The sequence below is a fragment of the Bacillus rossius genome, assembly GCF_032445375.1.
Source record: "Bacillus rossius redtenbacheri isolate Brsri chromosome 9 unlocalized genomic scaffold, Brsri_v3 Brsri_v3_scf9_1, whole genome shotgun sequence".
Lineage (NCBI taxonomy): Eukaryota > Metazoa > Arthropoda > Insecta > Phasmatodea > Bacillidae > Bacillus > Bacillus rossius.
The window spans coordinates 18794870-18811607 of record NW_026962012.1 but is presented as its reverse complement, the minus strand read 5'-3'; the positions used below and the strand labels follow the sequence as shown (position 1 = coordinate 18811607).

The following is a 16738-nucleotide window of genomic DNA, read 5'->3' as shown; positions in this document are numbered from 1 at the left end:
GTAATCCGATGCTTGTAAACAATATCTCCCATTACAAATGAGCGACTATCATATTGTTTTTCTTTCACACACTTCTTACATTTTTGAATGTGTATTAATTTATTTTCTGCGAGTAAAGTGCTTATTTTCACATGTGTACAAAACAAAATAATAATGGTACAGTGTTTTCTCATCTGTGACAACCTAAGCTGATTTTTTTCGTATTAGGTAAGTTTTATTATGTTTCTTTAAATTTTAGTGTAGTTTTGTAATGTGTGGTCTATGTGTTATTAAAGTTTAATTTCAGATTGTATAGGCTATCTGAAATTTAACGTAATTACACTTATTTACGTGACACGTTTTTTAATGCCAATATGTAATGTAAATGTCTAAAGAATATTAGATAAAATTTTTAGAGTTCACAATCGTCAAACGATACATCATTGCGCAAGAAAGAACGAAACGAAAATAATGACCGACAGCCTAACTTACTGTGTGAACTATCTATGTCTTTGAACTAGCTAGTTCAGTGTGTATATGTACTCCCTTTCTCTTCGGTCTTCGTAGTTCAGATGAGTACTTGGAACGTCTCTGCTTGGAACTGACGAAGCGATGGGGAAATTATGGTAAGGGGGGAGATGAGACAAAATAAATAACAAACGTAAAAGAGGGAAGAAAGCAAGAAAGAAAGACGTGGCATATTAGTTGACAGTGGTTGGTTGGCTGGGGGGGGGGGGGGGGGGTAATCTTTCGCGCATGCGCAGTAAGGACCAAACAGAGTAGGAGAAGAGAAACACGCAAAGAACGAAAGAACGATTGTTTTTGGTAACAGCGAACTAGTCACCTAGTTCGCTCGTCAGAACAGTTCCAAATGAACTGGTAGTTCGCGAACTACCCATCCCTAATCTGATGTTTGTATATGCGTGTTGTATTTTCTAGCTATGTTTTTGCTCTAAATTATGACTTTGAAGGAAGAGATACTGAAAATTGTGGCAGTTATCAAAGCAAATTTGAACGTTAAAGGCGGGAATGTAGAAATGTTAATATTGTTACAGGCGGGAAATTAAAGCATTGTGATAAATGGAGAAATGACGGGACCATGAAATTATGGTGTTATAGGCGGGAAAATGTTAAAAACGGGAATGTTATAACCGAGTTGTACTGTAGTTTGTGCTAATGTGAGTAAATTTGCCGTTAATCGCCGAAAGTCAATGTTCAACTAATTTTATAATAATTCAAAGTTTATACAATACAGTTCGCAATACGTTGACGGTAAAATTTACGTCAATTTTATTATATAGCGATGATGCAGACCATACCTTCATTCTGGATGATTAAGGTCGTTCGTAAAATACTTTGTCACTCACGTGAATTGAATGCGATTCTTCTGCATTCAATTACAGGGCGTCAACTAATATTGCCCAGTATTTTGACGTAATTTCCAGACCAATATTGCCGAAATTAGCATCGCCACGAATAAAATATTCCCAGAGGGAATACACTACCACACGCACTAAATGGCGTCATTTTCCACTCTTTTTCTTCTCTTGCCGAAATTAAATTGTTAATTGAAAAGGGCCAATCACGGCCGCGACACGTTAGCGTCCTTTTTAATGAAGCCAATGAAATGTCAATATCAATCAAGCATAGGCTCGTTAAAGCTGTTCCAAACGCCGCGCGATTATTTATTTTAGCAGTTGTCATGACGACGCAGCACGAGCTGCGCGCGCCGCCATGCGTGAAACAAAACAAAACACTGCCGAAAGTATTGGGAAGCGGTATTAACCTCGAACGTAAAACAATAACAAACAGTTTCAGTTAGTCTGATAATACCGTAGTATTACAGTGCCGCTCCCGATATAAATTTATATTTCACTGTCCAAAAAGTTAAATTCAATTTAGATCGTTAAAACTAATAACTGGAACTGGTTACTTCACAAGTTGGCAACATTGCGATGAAAGTTGAAAAACGTTATTCTCTTGCCAACCGACACTACTCTTCGTAGGCTGGACAGTCGCACTGTTGTTTGTAAACATGATCTGTCTACATGTTGTGGAGTATCAGTTACCTGATTAGGCGAAGCAAGAATGTAGAAGACAGCTCACCAATCTCCATACATAGTAAGTGACAGCTGAGCAGAGAGGTTGACTGCGGTGTAAACCACAGTGCTGGGATGGCGGTTCAGCCAACAATACACTGTTGTAGGCGATCGACGTCGTGAAGACTGCTGGACCAGTGTGCTGTTCATCGATGATCGCATCACCTGATGTCACCAATGACATCACGATGGATGCTGTGGTGTCGTGCTGATGCGGACACACCGGGTCTGCGGCGTGTTCGCTGGGGTCGTACCAACCGGTATGAGCTGCTGAGTCAAATGTCCAACACATGACTCTACATGTGCCTTGGACTACTGCTGCTGCTGCTGCTGCTGCTGCTGAATCTACTGCTGCAGACGGTGTCGAAGGGGACCGCAACAAAACTCGTTCAGTTCGTCGGCAATCAGAAGACACACACACACGTTAATCACACGTCCTATAACAGTTCTTATCACTCGCGCGATATGAATATACAGCGTCCTGTGATCGTGCCTCATGCTATCACTAACCCCTCTTCTTCTCTTGCTCCCCTACTCTAACATAAATTAAATGACTCGAGATTCCTCAAACTCATAAAATTAATAATTCATAACAACTTAATAATAAATATAAACATTAATTGAACACATAATAACTCTGTTAAATAATAAGGTAATGCATAAATAAACAGTATTTGCAACAATAACATTGCATAGTACTTTGCAATAACAACAACATGTTATTGTTTACCTTTGTTGTAGGTGATGAATAAATAAAATATATTTTATGGATGTTATCAACATAATATCCTCACCTAGTAAATAATTACATTCAATTCCTTAATTGAGACTTGTCAATAATATTGGGCTTTCAATAACATATTAGCATATTTAATATGCTTCTCACATATCATATGTGAATATTTTCCTTCATCACATGTTATACAATAGCTACACTTATTTACAAGAAGAGACATTATTTGCTACTCAGCTATGAAATAATGACAATACCTTCAAGATAAATATTCTTGATTGAGTGCTAGTGTATAGTGTTTATGTTTTTAAAGTTGTTCATTAAAGACAATCTTTAAAATTCTTTATCTTTCATTTCTTCTTTTTTCAATATAAAGTGGAGTGTTTTTACATCCTATTAATAAGAGTGTGGATGAAGTTGATATCCACTTATAGTTTCGGGTGTCCTGTGGGAACCCAATCAAAGTGCATTATTAACTACTAGACGATGAAGAAGCATAGGTAGGGGCAAGGCAGTAGCCTGGATCAAACTGTAAGTACTCATACCAACAAGTGTGTTCATTTAGTAGGATATTAGTCAACCCATCTTTAGGCCATTAATTATATGTAGTATTTAGTTGTGTGCTGCCTTAGTTATACATTGTAATATGTCACATAGTGTTCGTACACATCTTATGCCAAATTTTATTTAAAACCTCACGTGTATATCCATTGCTAATATGGTCTAACTCGACTAATAGGGTGGTAATAACTGTGTCTCAACACAGTAACTGTACACACAGTACATAATATTTGGTATGTCCCTCTAGGACAATGTACCAAACCAACGCTCAGGCAACACATATGCTCCAAGCACAAATATCAGTTGGAATAAAATCATCAACTGACAAACACCCTAATTCTTCGAATATAAATTACCATATCGAAGCAATGAGGTACCTATACACCTGGATTACCTCTATCAACTCACGAGGATATATATATTTAAATTTCCTTAGCAACATAAACAATACAATGGTTTTTAGCATAACACAAATAATAATGGTACATATTTGGTGTTCTAATTCACCACAGGTGTTTTGTAAGGCCTAAGCTGACTCAAATTGTAATTACCTACAATTTTTCCTGTATCAGGGTCCTGTAGAGTGTAGCAGTTACATTTCTCCACAGCTACTACTTTGTAGGGACCTGAGTACAATAAAAATAGCTTCTTCGCTAGATGAGCCCACTTGTTACTAGTTGGTGCTGTACGGCGTAGAACTAAGTCTCCTACAGTGAATTTACTGATCCTAGATGCTGGCTTCCTTTTCTTCCTAAGGTCGGCTTCTCTTGTTAATTTGTCTCGTACCAGTTCTTCAATTTCTTCCTGAGTTGGCCTCTCCATGTCTTGTTCTGGTTTGTCGCATTCCGGTATTATTTTCGGTGGTAACACCTCCGATCTTACAGAGCATAGGGCTTCATGGGGGGTTATGCCAATAGACGAGTGAATTGTGTGATTCAGTACACACTCAATAAATTTAATTTGATCTCGCCATGACTGTTGCTTGTCGTGGCAATATATACGTAGCATATTGCCAATTGATCTCATCTGACGTTCCACGGGGTTTGACTGAGGGTGTCTAATGGAAGATGATGTCGGTACAATGTTCAACTTCCTAATCCCTTCTCGCCAGGTATCACTGGAGAATTGTGTACCCCTGTCAGATAGTACCACAGTAGGTTTTCCTACAGTTTCCACAAAATCCTTCATCTTTGCGAGCACAGTCTTAGCATTAGCATTTACAATAGGGTACAATTTGGTATATTTACTGTAAATGTCTAGGATTACAAACACATATTGTACTCCTGCCTTGGATTTAGGTAAAGGACCAAACAAATCGACAGATAGCTGTGCTAGCGGTCTGCTAGGTAGTATGGCTTGTAGCTCGCCATGTAGTTTCTCGGGTGCATGCTTTGCTTGTTGACATAGCAAGCACGAAGCAGTCACCTTGGCTATGCTTCTTGACATGTTGTTCCAATACAGCTGCCGACGGATTGCTCCATATACTTTACTGGATCCTGCATGTCCCAGACTTAGGTGTAGTTGCCAAGTAATTTTATTCTGCAGTGACACTGGCACTATAGGCTTCCAGTGGTCTTTGAAAGTGTCTGCCTTCTCCCTATGATGGAACAGGGTACCATCAGATGATGTACAGAAGTATCTGTGTATCTTGTGCGTAAGATCACTGGATGCTAACTTCTTCCTAAGTTCTTCACAGATAGGATCTGTCTCTTGCAGTGTTTTTATGTCTTGCAGCATCTTCTTCAGTTGTTTGTTGTTTTTCCAGAGGGACTCTACCCTCACAGCTGTTACCAGAAATTCCTTGTTTCTGTTGGATGTTGACACATCTGCCGCTCCATCTGGTGCAATTCTGCTAAGGTAGTCTGCTACAACATTATTAGAGCCTTTAATATGACTGATCTCAATGTCATATTCCTGCATCAGCAGGTACCATCTTGTTAATCTTTGGCCAAACATTTTTCCAGCCTTGAGGCATGTTAACGCCTGATGGTCTGTCAGGAGTTCGATTTTCTCTCCTAGTAGTAAGTCTCTAAACTTTTGTAGGGACCAAACAATTGCAAGTGCCTCCTTTTCTGTTACTGTGTAATTTTGTTCAGCAGAATTTAAGGTTCGACTGGCCATGGATACTGTCTTCTCAATGCCGTCGTTGTCTAGTTGTGCCAATTTGCAGCCTAATGCTCGGTTGGATGCATCAGTGTATAACAAAAATTCACGTCCTTGAACTGGATGTGATATGACATGTTCTTTTAGAAATATTTGTTTCAGCTTTTCAAAGGCCAGTTGTTCTTCTTCGCCCCACTTCCACGTACAATCCTTCTTGAATAATGCAAACAAAGGTATGACTACTCCTGCTACCTGGTTACTATAGTTCCTGTAGAAACCTACAACACCTAGGAAGGTTCGTAGTTGCTTCACATTAGTAGGTGCTGGAAACTCTTGAATAGCTTTCAGTTTGTCAGGTGCAGTCTTGATTCCAGTTGGTGTTAGGATATGCCCTAAGAACGGAAGTTCCTCTCGGCAAAACAAAGATTTTCTTATTTTCACTGTCATTCCAGATTCCTGTAATTTGGATAGTACAATGTTGATATGTTCTAAATGCTCTTCGAAAGTTGTTGATGTGATGAGAATGTCATCTACATATGCTTTGGCAAATGACTGGCATTCAGGTCCCAATGTGGCTGACAAGCATCTTGAAAATTCTGCCACCGCATTGCATAAACCAAATGGTAGCACCTGAAAAGTGTACTGTTGATTGCGAAAGAGAAAGGCAGTGTATTGGCATGACTCAGGCTGTAGAGGTATTTGCCAATATCCAGCAGATAAGTCTAGAGTAGTCAAATATTTTACTCCTTGGTAAAGCCTTAGGATCTTGTTGGTCTGGGTAAGACTCTCCCTGTCCTTCACTGTGATTCGATTCAGTTCACGTGCATCCAGACATAGGCGCACCGATCCATCCTTCTTCCTCACGCATACCACAGGATTGGCATACGGACTGGCTTCACGCTTGATGACATTCCAATCCAGCATCAGTTGTAGATATTCCGTGGCTTCGTTCAGATACTTTGCTGGAATAGGATAGGTTTTCCTATGGAAGGGCTCCTCTTGACGTACTACTATCTTGGCTTGGTAGAATTTGTTGTACCCTGGCTTGTCGCTGAAAACATTGCGGTGTTGGCACAACAAGTTGTATAGCATCTGTATCTGCCTTGGCTGTACTGTCGAAATACCTTGAACTGCTTTAGTGAGTTCTTCGACAGATGCGATTAGGTCTCCCTTGATGTCAACATTGAAAACATGCTGGTAAAATAATTCTCTGGGTACTCGACTAGCGTAATTACACTGCAACTTCCATTGTCCTATGGTTACAGTTGTAGGTAACTTATTTTCATTGGACGAGACTGTTAGGTTATCAAAGTCCAGTGTCACACCATAGCGTGTAAGGAAATCAGTTCCTAGGATGAGTGTTTTGGCTAATCCTCTCACTATTAGTGCAGTGATGTGTTTAACCTCACCTACGCCCTTGATTTGCAGTAGAATCTGTCTGTTGACAACAGGACTGGAACGAGATGTGGCACCTATTATCTTAATAGCAGGAACTGGCATAATGTAAGTTTTCTGCCCTAATTGTTCTAGGTGTTTAACAAACTCTTCATTCACGCAGGATATTTCTGCTCCACTATCGAGGAGAACATTAACTGTTTGATCATTAATGTTTAGTTGTACCTCAGGACACACGGTAGAAAACTGTGTTATGGTGTCCTCACTGTACTCTTGGCTAAGGAATTCCCGTTCGCTCTCTTTCAGTAAGACTGTGGCTAACATAGATCGATATGGCAAACAATTATAACTTGGCATAACAATATTACCCCCTTTGCTCTGTATAGGGTCTGGTGATCGGGGTGTTACGTCACCAACCCTCTCTAGTTTGACGAGTTCGGATTGTTGTCAGTTACAGCTTGTGTGTAGCTGCAACTCGCAGTCTGCTGAGGCTGCGTTCCAGTGCAGTTGGGCGGGATCGGCTGCTGCCGAGCAAAGTATCCACGCTGCATGGGGTACGATGTGGTTGGAGGATGATTGATTGTAGAGAAACTCGCTGGTGATTGATTCACAGGAGCGGTGTCTGCTACAGGGGGATGCAACATATGCTGTTGCATATTGTTGGGCGGCTGACGGTTAGAGTAACTCCTGTACTCCCACCTGGGTGGCCTTCCATTTGGATCTTCAGGACGGTAATGCTTTCCCCACCACTGGTTTTGGTTGTGGGTGTAGGGTTTCTTCGGCTGGCGGTTCCCTTGCTGTTGAGGTTGGAATTCCCTCCTGGTCTTCCACTTTCCTGTCCGGTACTGTTTTGCAGGCTGCCATGACGTGCAGTGGACGTTGGCCTTGCCGCCGTCGTTACCACGCTGCCAGGGTGTGTAGAGTGGTGCTGCCTTCTGATGTGCTGGCTTGAGGTCTTTCTCCACCTCACTATTGTTGTTCCTGGACAGCCGCTCCAGCCGGTCGAACGCGAGGACCTGTTCGCGGAACTCTGTGATATTGTGGAAGCTGCGCCCTGTCAAATGTACTTGGTACTTGATGGGTAGCTGGGAGGTCACCATCGCCATGAACTCAATATCACCCATCTCTGGTTCGAGGTAGCGCGTCCTCTCGAACATTTGAGACAAGTGTGTCTCCAGAGTTCTGTTCTTCTTGCTATCATACCGCTCGGTATGCAGACGTGCCCTCAGTGTTCCCTGTATTTTCACATTCCAAAACTGCTGTTTGAAATGGCTTTTGAATTCTTGGTAGGAAGTGATGGTACTTTGTAATACCTCCCACCAGTAATACGCATGGTCTCTCAGTGCAGTTGCCATGCATTTCAGGCGTTCAGTATCACTTAGCCTGAACATGTCAGCGTATTCCTCGAAACGTCGAAGGAATCTCATTGGATTCTCTCCTTCATGGGCAGAGAACCTAGGCATCGCCTCTGACCATTGGCGTGCCGGGTGGTGCATCACTGCAACGGGATCCAATGTGGTGTGTGTGTTAGCGGGGTTGGAGCGTGTGATTGGGAGCTCAGGTTGCTCAATCTGTGGTGAATCACAGCTACTGAGGATTTCATTGGCATTGGTGTTCAGGGCTGGGGCCAATGCTACATGGTGACTGGATGTGCGAGTAAGATTGTCTACCCTCAACTGCAATACCTTCTCTTGTAGCTTGCCTACCTGTTGCTCTATGTCAAGTGAAAACTCGGTCTGCCTTTTCACTAATGTGTCCACCTGCTCCCTCATGTCTGTGGTGTGATTGATTACTACAGTTTCAATCATGGTCTGGCATGTAGATTGAATTTGTTCCAGGCCACAGCAGTTCTGAGCAGCTTGCTCAGCTAATTGATTTAACCTGTCAGTCAGCTGGCTGGTTTGGGTAGTCAATTCTGCTGCTAACCTAGTTGTTGTACTGCTACATTGTTGTTGTATTAGCTGCAACTGTGCCTCAGTGTAACTCTCATGTTCTGCCAACCGTACAGAAATAGCAGACACACTACTCTTAACTTCACTCATTTCCCTTTGAAGAGTGTTATTAATAGACTCCTTAGTGTCCCTGAGACCTTCCTCCAATCTAGAATTTTGTTCTTGCTGTTGTTTGTCCAGTTGCTGTCTAATACTCTCCTCCAATCTAGTACTTTGTTCGTGTTGTTGTTGGTGGTTAGCTTTCACCTCCTGCCACATGCTTTGCAGCATGATGAGCAAGCTAGCACTAGTTTCATTACTTATTGCAGCTGGCAATGCAGGCAACTGTGTGTGTGGTGTGGTGGTAGCTTGGGGTGGTGTCACATCTACTCTAGCCGCTCCAGCATGTGTTACTGGGGTAACAAAATCTGTGTTAGGTACTTGGCTAGGTGATGTGGGAACAGATACATCTACAGAGTGAGTAGACTCCACACTGCTGTCCCTGGAGCTGTCCTGACTGACACGTCTACTCCTTCCCCTAGTTTCCATATTTACTGTTATAATTTACCACATAAGAACACAATACAAATATGCACACTATCGGCCCCACAGTTCGTGCGCCAGAAAAATGGTTTGTAATTTCTTACTTAGGGCGCCAGAGGTCATCAAGAATTAACAACAAAATAACACAAAAAGACTTATTTTATTGTTTTAATCATAATGAGAAACCTCGAGTCATGGAAATAATAACCAAACAAACAAATATTAAATAAAGTCTATGGAATGTCGTAGATAACCTGACTCTTGAATAAAATAATACAAAATAAATAAAGTTCCTGAAATAGTTCACTGAGTAAAAGTTTTGGGGTTTTGCTCCGGCTTGCTCGAGCATGAAACGCCTAACCTAAAGACTTCTGGACTTGTGTACATATAGTTTGTGCTAATGTGAGTAAATTTGCCGTTAATCGCCGAAAGTCAATGTTCAACTAATTTTATAATAATTCAAAGTTTATACAATACAGTTCGCAATACGTTGACGGTAAAATTTACGTCAATTTTATTATATAGCGATGATGCAGACCATACCTTCATTCTGGATGATTAAGGTCGTTCGTAAAATACTTCGTCACTCACGTGAATTGAATGCGATTCTTCTGCATTCAATTACAGGGCGTCAACTAATATTGCCCAGTATTTTGACGTAATTTCCAGACCAATAACGCCGAAATTAGCATCACCACGAATAAAATATTCCCAGAGGGAATACACTACCACACGCACTAAATGGCGTCATTTTCCACTCTTTTTCTTCTCTTGCCGAAATTAAACTGTTAATTGAAAAGGGCCAATCACGGCCGCGACACGTTAGCGTCCTTTTTAATGAAGCCAATGAAATGTCAATATCAATCAAGCATAGGCTCGTTAAAGCTGTTCCAAATGCCGCGCGATTATTTATTTTAGCAGTTGTCATGACGACGCAGCACGAGCTGCGCGCGCCGCCATGCGTGAAACAAAACAAAACACTGCCGAAAGTATTGGGAAGCGGTATTAACCTCGAACGTAAAACAATAACAAACAGTTTCAGTTAATCTGATAATACCGTAGTATTACAATGTTTGATGGAGGATTGGATGATGGATGATGATTGATGATGATTCATAGTGATTGATGATGGATTATTGATGGTGATGATGGATGGATGGATAATGTGATGATGGATTATGATAGATAATATTTTTGGATGATGATGATAAGATGATGATGGTGGTGGTGGTGGTGGTGGATTGAAACAGACGTTTCGTCCCTCATCGCTCACGCACGCCAACCTCACTATTTTCCCCTTCCTCTGGGTCACCCCTCCTCCCTCCCTGCTCCTCTCTCGCCAGTAGTGTGACGTGTATTACCTCCCCTATATTTCCCCTCCGCGCACGCACACTGGGTGTTGCCTTGATCTTAGATAAGCCCTAGCGGAGCGCGGCAGCTCCTTCTTCATTCCTAATTTTGATAGCCATTATGTAACTTCTTTAGGTTAATCCTGTCTCATGTTTAAATTCAGTCAGTCATTGTGTATATTTCACTTTGGTTCTGTCTGTTTTATTTTTATATTTAGCATGTACTATGATTTTATTTCATTTGGCTTGGGCTTAGCTTTGCAATCTACGACAACAATTGGTCGGCCTAACGTAATATCACTTTGCTTACCTCAGTCGACTGTTTTACTTGAGCTAGTTGGCCATGTTCAAATGGCATAAGGTTAACGAGTGTAATCTTTATTCGTACGATCACGACAGCAGTTATTATGCTATAGATCGTAATCTCTTCTAGCATAGTGTTTATCTATATTCATCTGTGCGAGTAAGTAGGCACCTCACGTCCGTCGCCTCCGATGGGTTTGCAACAAATTGAGTTATGTTCAATGAGTGTTTGTTCTGGTGTGGTTTGGGTTGTGTAACCATGCTCTTTCGCCTGAGCACTTGAGTTTGTACAGAGCGCTCTACTATTTGCTTCATGCTCTATTTCTTTGCATTATAGTAAATGCAAAGCCTGGGTGTGAACCTCAGTTTGTTTTTATAGTGTCTGCTATTTGTGTGTGTTAAGTGGCTCGTATTTCATCTGAGGTAAATTCAATAAATTAGCTTCACAAATTAATCTTGTGTGAGCCACTTTATCGCTGTTATATTGCTTTAGAATCATTGTACAGACTGTCTGCTTATTATCTTTTTAAAGAGTCTCAATGGTTCACATCCAGAGTTTCTAGTACGTTTCTACCATGTCTTATTTAGTCTGGACTTAGCCCCTCGTTTTCCTGTGTTTTTTCACCAGTTTTTATAGCTGGTGCACATATGATTGTAATATTTTCCTTCTCAGAGATGAGTTACTTGCATGCATAAGTTAGGAGCATAAGTTGGCTTTACGTATAAAGTCTTAATATTTGCGCATATGTTTCGTATACATCACTGTGTTTCTTTACACGTGTGACACGTGGGAAAGTATTGTTTCTGTGATTGACGTTCTGTTTTTATATTCAAAGAGACTTCAAGCTATTGTATATAAAATCTAAGCTTGATTGGTTCTAATTTTGTATGTTACCTCATGCCTTGACATTCGCATGTTTGGCCTTGAATACTGTTTAACCTTGAACTAGAAGTTGCATTTAACGCACTTTAACATATTTAAATATTTTATAATTGCTTGCAGTTCAATTTGTTGTATGAGCTCATTTGCATCTTTAATCATTTCGAGTTATAACAACTTGTGCGTTTACTGTACAATATACTTTACACATATTACATGTTACGTATTTATTACATTTCTTGGTGTATAATGGCTATTTTAACATGCCTTCCAGCTGTACGTCTGTTTGAGGATCTCGATAACATGTGCATTAAACGAGGCCATGCCTGTCGAAACTGATTTCCGCTTTCTGTGTCACAATTTTTTTATTAATATTTATTTTCTCTTTACTGATCCCCCCTCCCCTCCTTCGAGTTACTGTGGTTGTTTTATTTGCGCAGCAGATTCAGACACTCACAACTGTCAAAGACCTGTCACCCAAATAAGAGTCGGCCTGTTGAGTCATCATTATATGGATTTACCAATGAATTTACACATTTATCGTATGTGCCAAAAAAACATAAAGCTGTCATTCTCCTGACATCAATGCATCACAAAAATTATGTAGACAGTAAGAGTAACAAGCCGGAGATAATTTCATTTTATAATTGCACCAAATCTGGAATCGACACGTTGGATATCAAGTGCAGCGTGTATTCGGCCAGCCGAAAAACCAGGATATGGCCTCTGGCAATTTTTTATCATCTGATATACATTAGCTGCAGCAACGGCTACGTCATCTACAAAAAATATTACGAAACCACAAACCTACGTCGATTTGACTTTATATCCAAATTAGGGCTGTCACTGACAACAATCCATCTTCATCGATGGCTTACCATTCAGAACTTGCCATCTGGTCTAACAACACTAATAAAAAATTGCCTGACAACCATCCATCCTGAGGATGCCGATGTTTCTTCATCGAATCAATCAAGGACGGATCGTCTTTAAAAAAGAAAAACGTGCCATTATTGCCCATACCAAAGGGAGAGGAAGACTAATTACAAGTGCTTGCAGTGCAACACTCCTAATTGCTTGGAATGCTCAATGAAAATATGCAAGAGATGTGTCACATTTGTAATATTATTTAAACATTCATTTACTTTGTGTATTTTTGTGACATGAATTTGTCGTCTAAATTGTTTTAATATTTCATATGTTTAATTAGAAATTTTTTTTCTATTTAATTTTATTTTATAAATATGTTCCTGACTTACTTCATAAAATATCGTGAAATATATACATATATATGAATTGCACAAGAAAATACATTCAGTTGTAAATGTTTCTTTAAAAACCTGGTAATTCACATATATTTTAAAGTATGAAAATACCTAAAAAAATTAGACTTGTCTGACAGAACGGTGTTCCGGTTTAACTGATAAAAAAGCGATGTTCCGTGCAGAGGGTTAAAAGGTAGAGTATACAAAAGCACGCTAAACAATTTAAATTAATAAATCATGCAACCATAATCTTTCTTCAACTTTAAATCCAAAAACCAAAACTGCGATGTGAACGTGAGTCGGAACGCATAACTATTGTCGTAGTACACACTTACCACGCTAGAGTGCAGGCAATCAAATGTAGTTAACTCGGCACTCGACAGAGAGCGCGCGTTGCATGCACTCGGCGAGATATTGATATTCGACTACGTGTGTGCGCTCTATACGGGAAGCAATATAACCAAACATGAATGATGCCAACTAGTGCTGGCTACATTTTTATAAGCAGTAAACTGCGGCGACACAGACTAATAAATAAAGGTTATAACGTTTAAAAAGTCTTTAAAAAAAATTACACATCAGACAACTTCGTATTTCCGTTAATTAAATAAGTAAGTGGTAATGTCCCAACAAATATTATATTTCTACTTTAAAATACATCGTTTTATACGGAAAAATACCTACATAAAGCGCTCTGAATCTAATGGCGGAACCAAAAACATCATGTGACGTTTACGCGAGAGGTTTTTTTTATCCAAATTTTGACGCCCTAAAATATTGGTCGACGATTATGCGCGTGCGACAATTATGTGATAAAACAGGGTCCCACTGCAGCTGCTCCTGAGCGGGTTGAAGCATGAGTACGGACGCAATGAGCAGCCCACACTATCACCTACAAGGATGTGTCTCTCCTGGGATAGTACTATAAGGTGTATGCTGTGAACTGGGGCCAGGTGCAGGCTGAGATGAATCATAACTTGGCAAGTTGGGACCAGGCTCTGGTGGGCCCATCAAGGGTCGCAGGTACCCTTGTACAAAAAGAGAGCTTTTTCTGCCTGCCTGACTTGTGAACATTAAGAAACTCACCATGTTTCTCCCCTCCCCCTTTTTTTCATGGCACTTAATTACGTTAATTCCAGCGTGAGAAACATACACATATTGTTTGTATAGCATACAAAAAGTCTTGAAAATGATACTTTCGTGGCATTTTTATCGCTGATAAAACACTGCAAAATACCGTTGTAGGTGTGCTGAAAACGTCTACCACAGCTTTTTAAAAAATTAAAATTTAACATGCAAACACAACAAAAATACACAACAAAATATAAAAGTTGAAAGCACATTAGTTTCGTAAACACGCATCCTTAAAACATTGCAGGTCTGGATATCTGCAGGATTATGGGCTAGCTGGAGAACTGGATTCCTACAGGATTTTGGGAGCGAGTGGATACAACTCACTTCAAAGACCCGGCAGCAGTGAAGGAGCATCTCACCGTAAGAGCACGGGGTCGGACAGACCGGCCTTGGCGAAGTCCACCAGCACCTTGGGCAGCGTGGCGGAGAAGAGCAGCGTCTGGCGGGACTCTGGCAGCCGACCAATCACCTCCCGCAGCTGCTCCCCGAAGCCCATCTCGAACAACCTGCGGCACATCACGTGCCTCACATTTACTGTTTCTAAAGGAAGGGGCCTTCCTAATTTTAAACTTTACCCAGTCTGTAGTACCCAGCAGGCACTGAGCGGCCGGACATGCCATACTGTTGCACGCTGGGTTAGCAGCACCCACGTACAGACGTGATAGCAAGCATGCAGCATCTCCGGTCCAGCCACATCCATGGCCGTTCAGCTAGACCGAGTGTTGCACTTCCCATCACGCCCTGTCGTACACGCGAGCCCGACCGTGCCTGGGCGCAGTCCCTCCCCCTCCACATTCTACCCCCTCCCTTGCTGCCTCTGCCCGACATCTGGTTGGTGCATCTGAACTGTGTCTGCTCCTGAGCCCTGGATGCCGTCTGCCGAACTACTACTTAGGGACGTTAGTTCTCCTCACATGGAGCGCCACCCACACCTGGTTCTCTGGTGAAGGGGCTTCATGTCAGGAAGTCACCGTCCACTCTGGGCAGTTCCTGAGGTGCGAGTGGCCGTGTCACTAGCCGCTGCCTTTAGCGCACAAGTGCTTCAAGACTTTTGTCTGAAAGATGGTAGTTCCGACCGAAGGGATTCATTCCCTAACATTATTCTTTTTCTTTAATTTTCTACTTCTGAGCTTCAAGTAGTGAGCTAGTGTTTTATTACATATATAGTTTTGGTACGGCGTTGTTATCCACTTTCGGCGAGATACGCTGATTTTCCTTCTCTACCCACCACTGCGATAAGTGATATACAGCTGTCCTCTCTTATTAATTTTCTGCGTTTTACAAGGCAATTGTTTCACAATGTCTATCCCTTTCTTCATTGTTATCTCCCCCCTCTCTTGTCTCCGCATGGTGGGTCCCGGTCTTGTCTCTAGTCCCGTCCACTTGCCGGGCGGGCTGGTCATCACTCGGTCCCGCTGACGGGAGACGGCAGTGGCTGATCCCGCAGTAGTGGTCCGTGCAGCTACGTACTACACTTTCACAGTTTCTGGACATACTTGAAACTAGATTCATCAGAAATATCAAGATCTTCCATTAGGACTATGCAGAACTGTTTTAGATCTAGCATAATTTGTTGTACCAAAAATAATTTCAAAGTTATTGACTAAAATAACCACCTAAAGTTTAATTAATGTCAGTTTGTCTATATTGAATTTTATTTTATTTTTCAAATGACTGTAATCTGGCCAACAATTTCGCAATTCAAGATTACCAATTTTTTATTATTTTTTTTAACAGAAGTTCTATATTTTAAACAAATGATAATTTTTTGATTAATTGAATAACTTTTTTGTCAGAATGGACATCTTCTACGAATGTGATTAAATAAAACTTAACACCACAAGAACAAACCTAAAAATATTTTTCACTTCTTGTTCTAATGCCTAAAGCGATAAATAAAATTATACTTCAAGCTTTCACAGGTTGTACATAGCAAAATTAGAGTGATGCAGACAGGCTCCACCTCTGGACAGACTACTGTTAAGTTTACCCAGCACGACAGATTCACACGAGGGGACTGAGTGCAACACGCCTCTATTCCACCAGCACCTTGGCAACATAGCATATAGGAGTAGCTTCTGAGTAGTTCGTACAAGCATACACACCCAAATGACAGACATGGCACAAAACTCACAAGGAACAAAAATAAACAACATTTGCTGTACTGTAACAGCTAGTGTTTTCGTACAAACTGCCTCGCCCTACACTGAATATAGCCAGGAAATTCTCTTAACTCAGGAAATATCAGAATTGCCCTGAAAGTGTGGACACTTCTGTAATGATTTTATTGAATAAAGATCTAAATCACTGATTTTTTTATAAACATCATTAATGCTTATCTTTATTTTTCTTCTATAGAGCACCATTTTACAAAGTGTTTGAAGTACCATTGTACTGTATAATAATTTTTCTTAGGTATTATCATCAAACCTTTATTGACATTTGACCATCCTGCAAAATTGC

General features: G+C 40.8%; 1 protein-coding gene across 1 annotated transcript in view; it reads right to left on the bottom strand.

Moving 5' to 3' along the window:
- LOC134542557 (ATP-dependent RNA helicase DDX54) overlaps positions 1-16738 on the bottom strand; it is a 73887-nt gene that overhangs the window by 35560 nt on the left and 21589 nt on the right. Inside the window, exon 4 of the mRNA XM_063386919.1 lies at positions 14635-14781. Within this exon, the coding sequence (XP_063242989.1) occupies positions 14635-14781 (147 nt within the window). The remainder of the gene's footprint in view (positions 1-14634; positions 14782-16738) is intronic.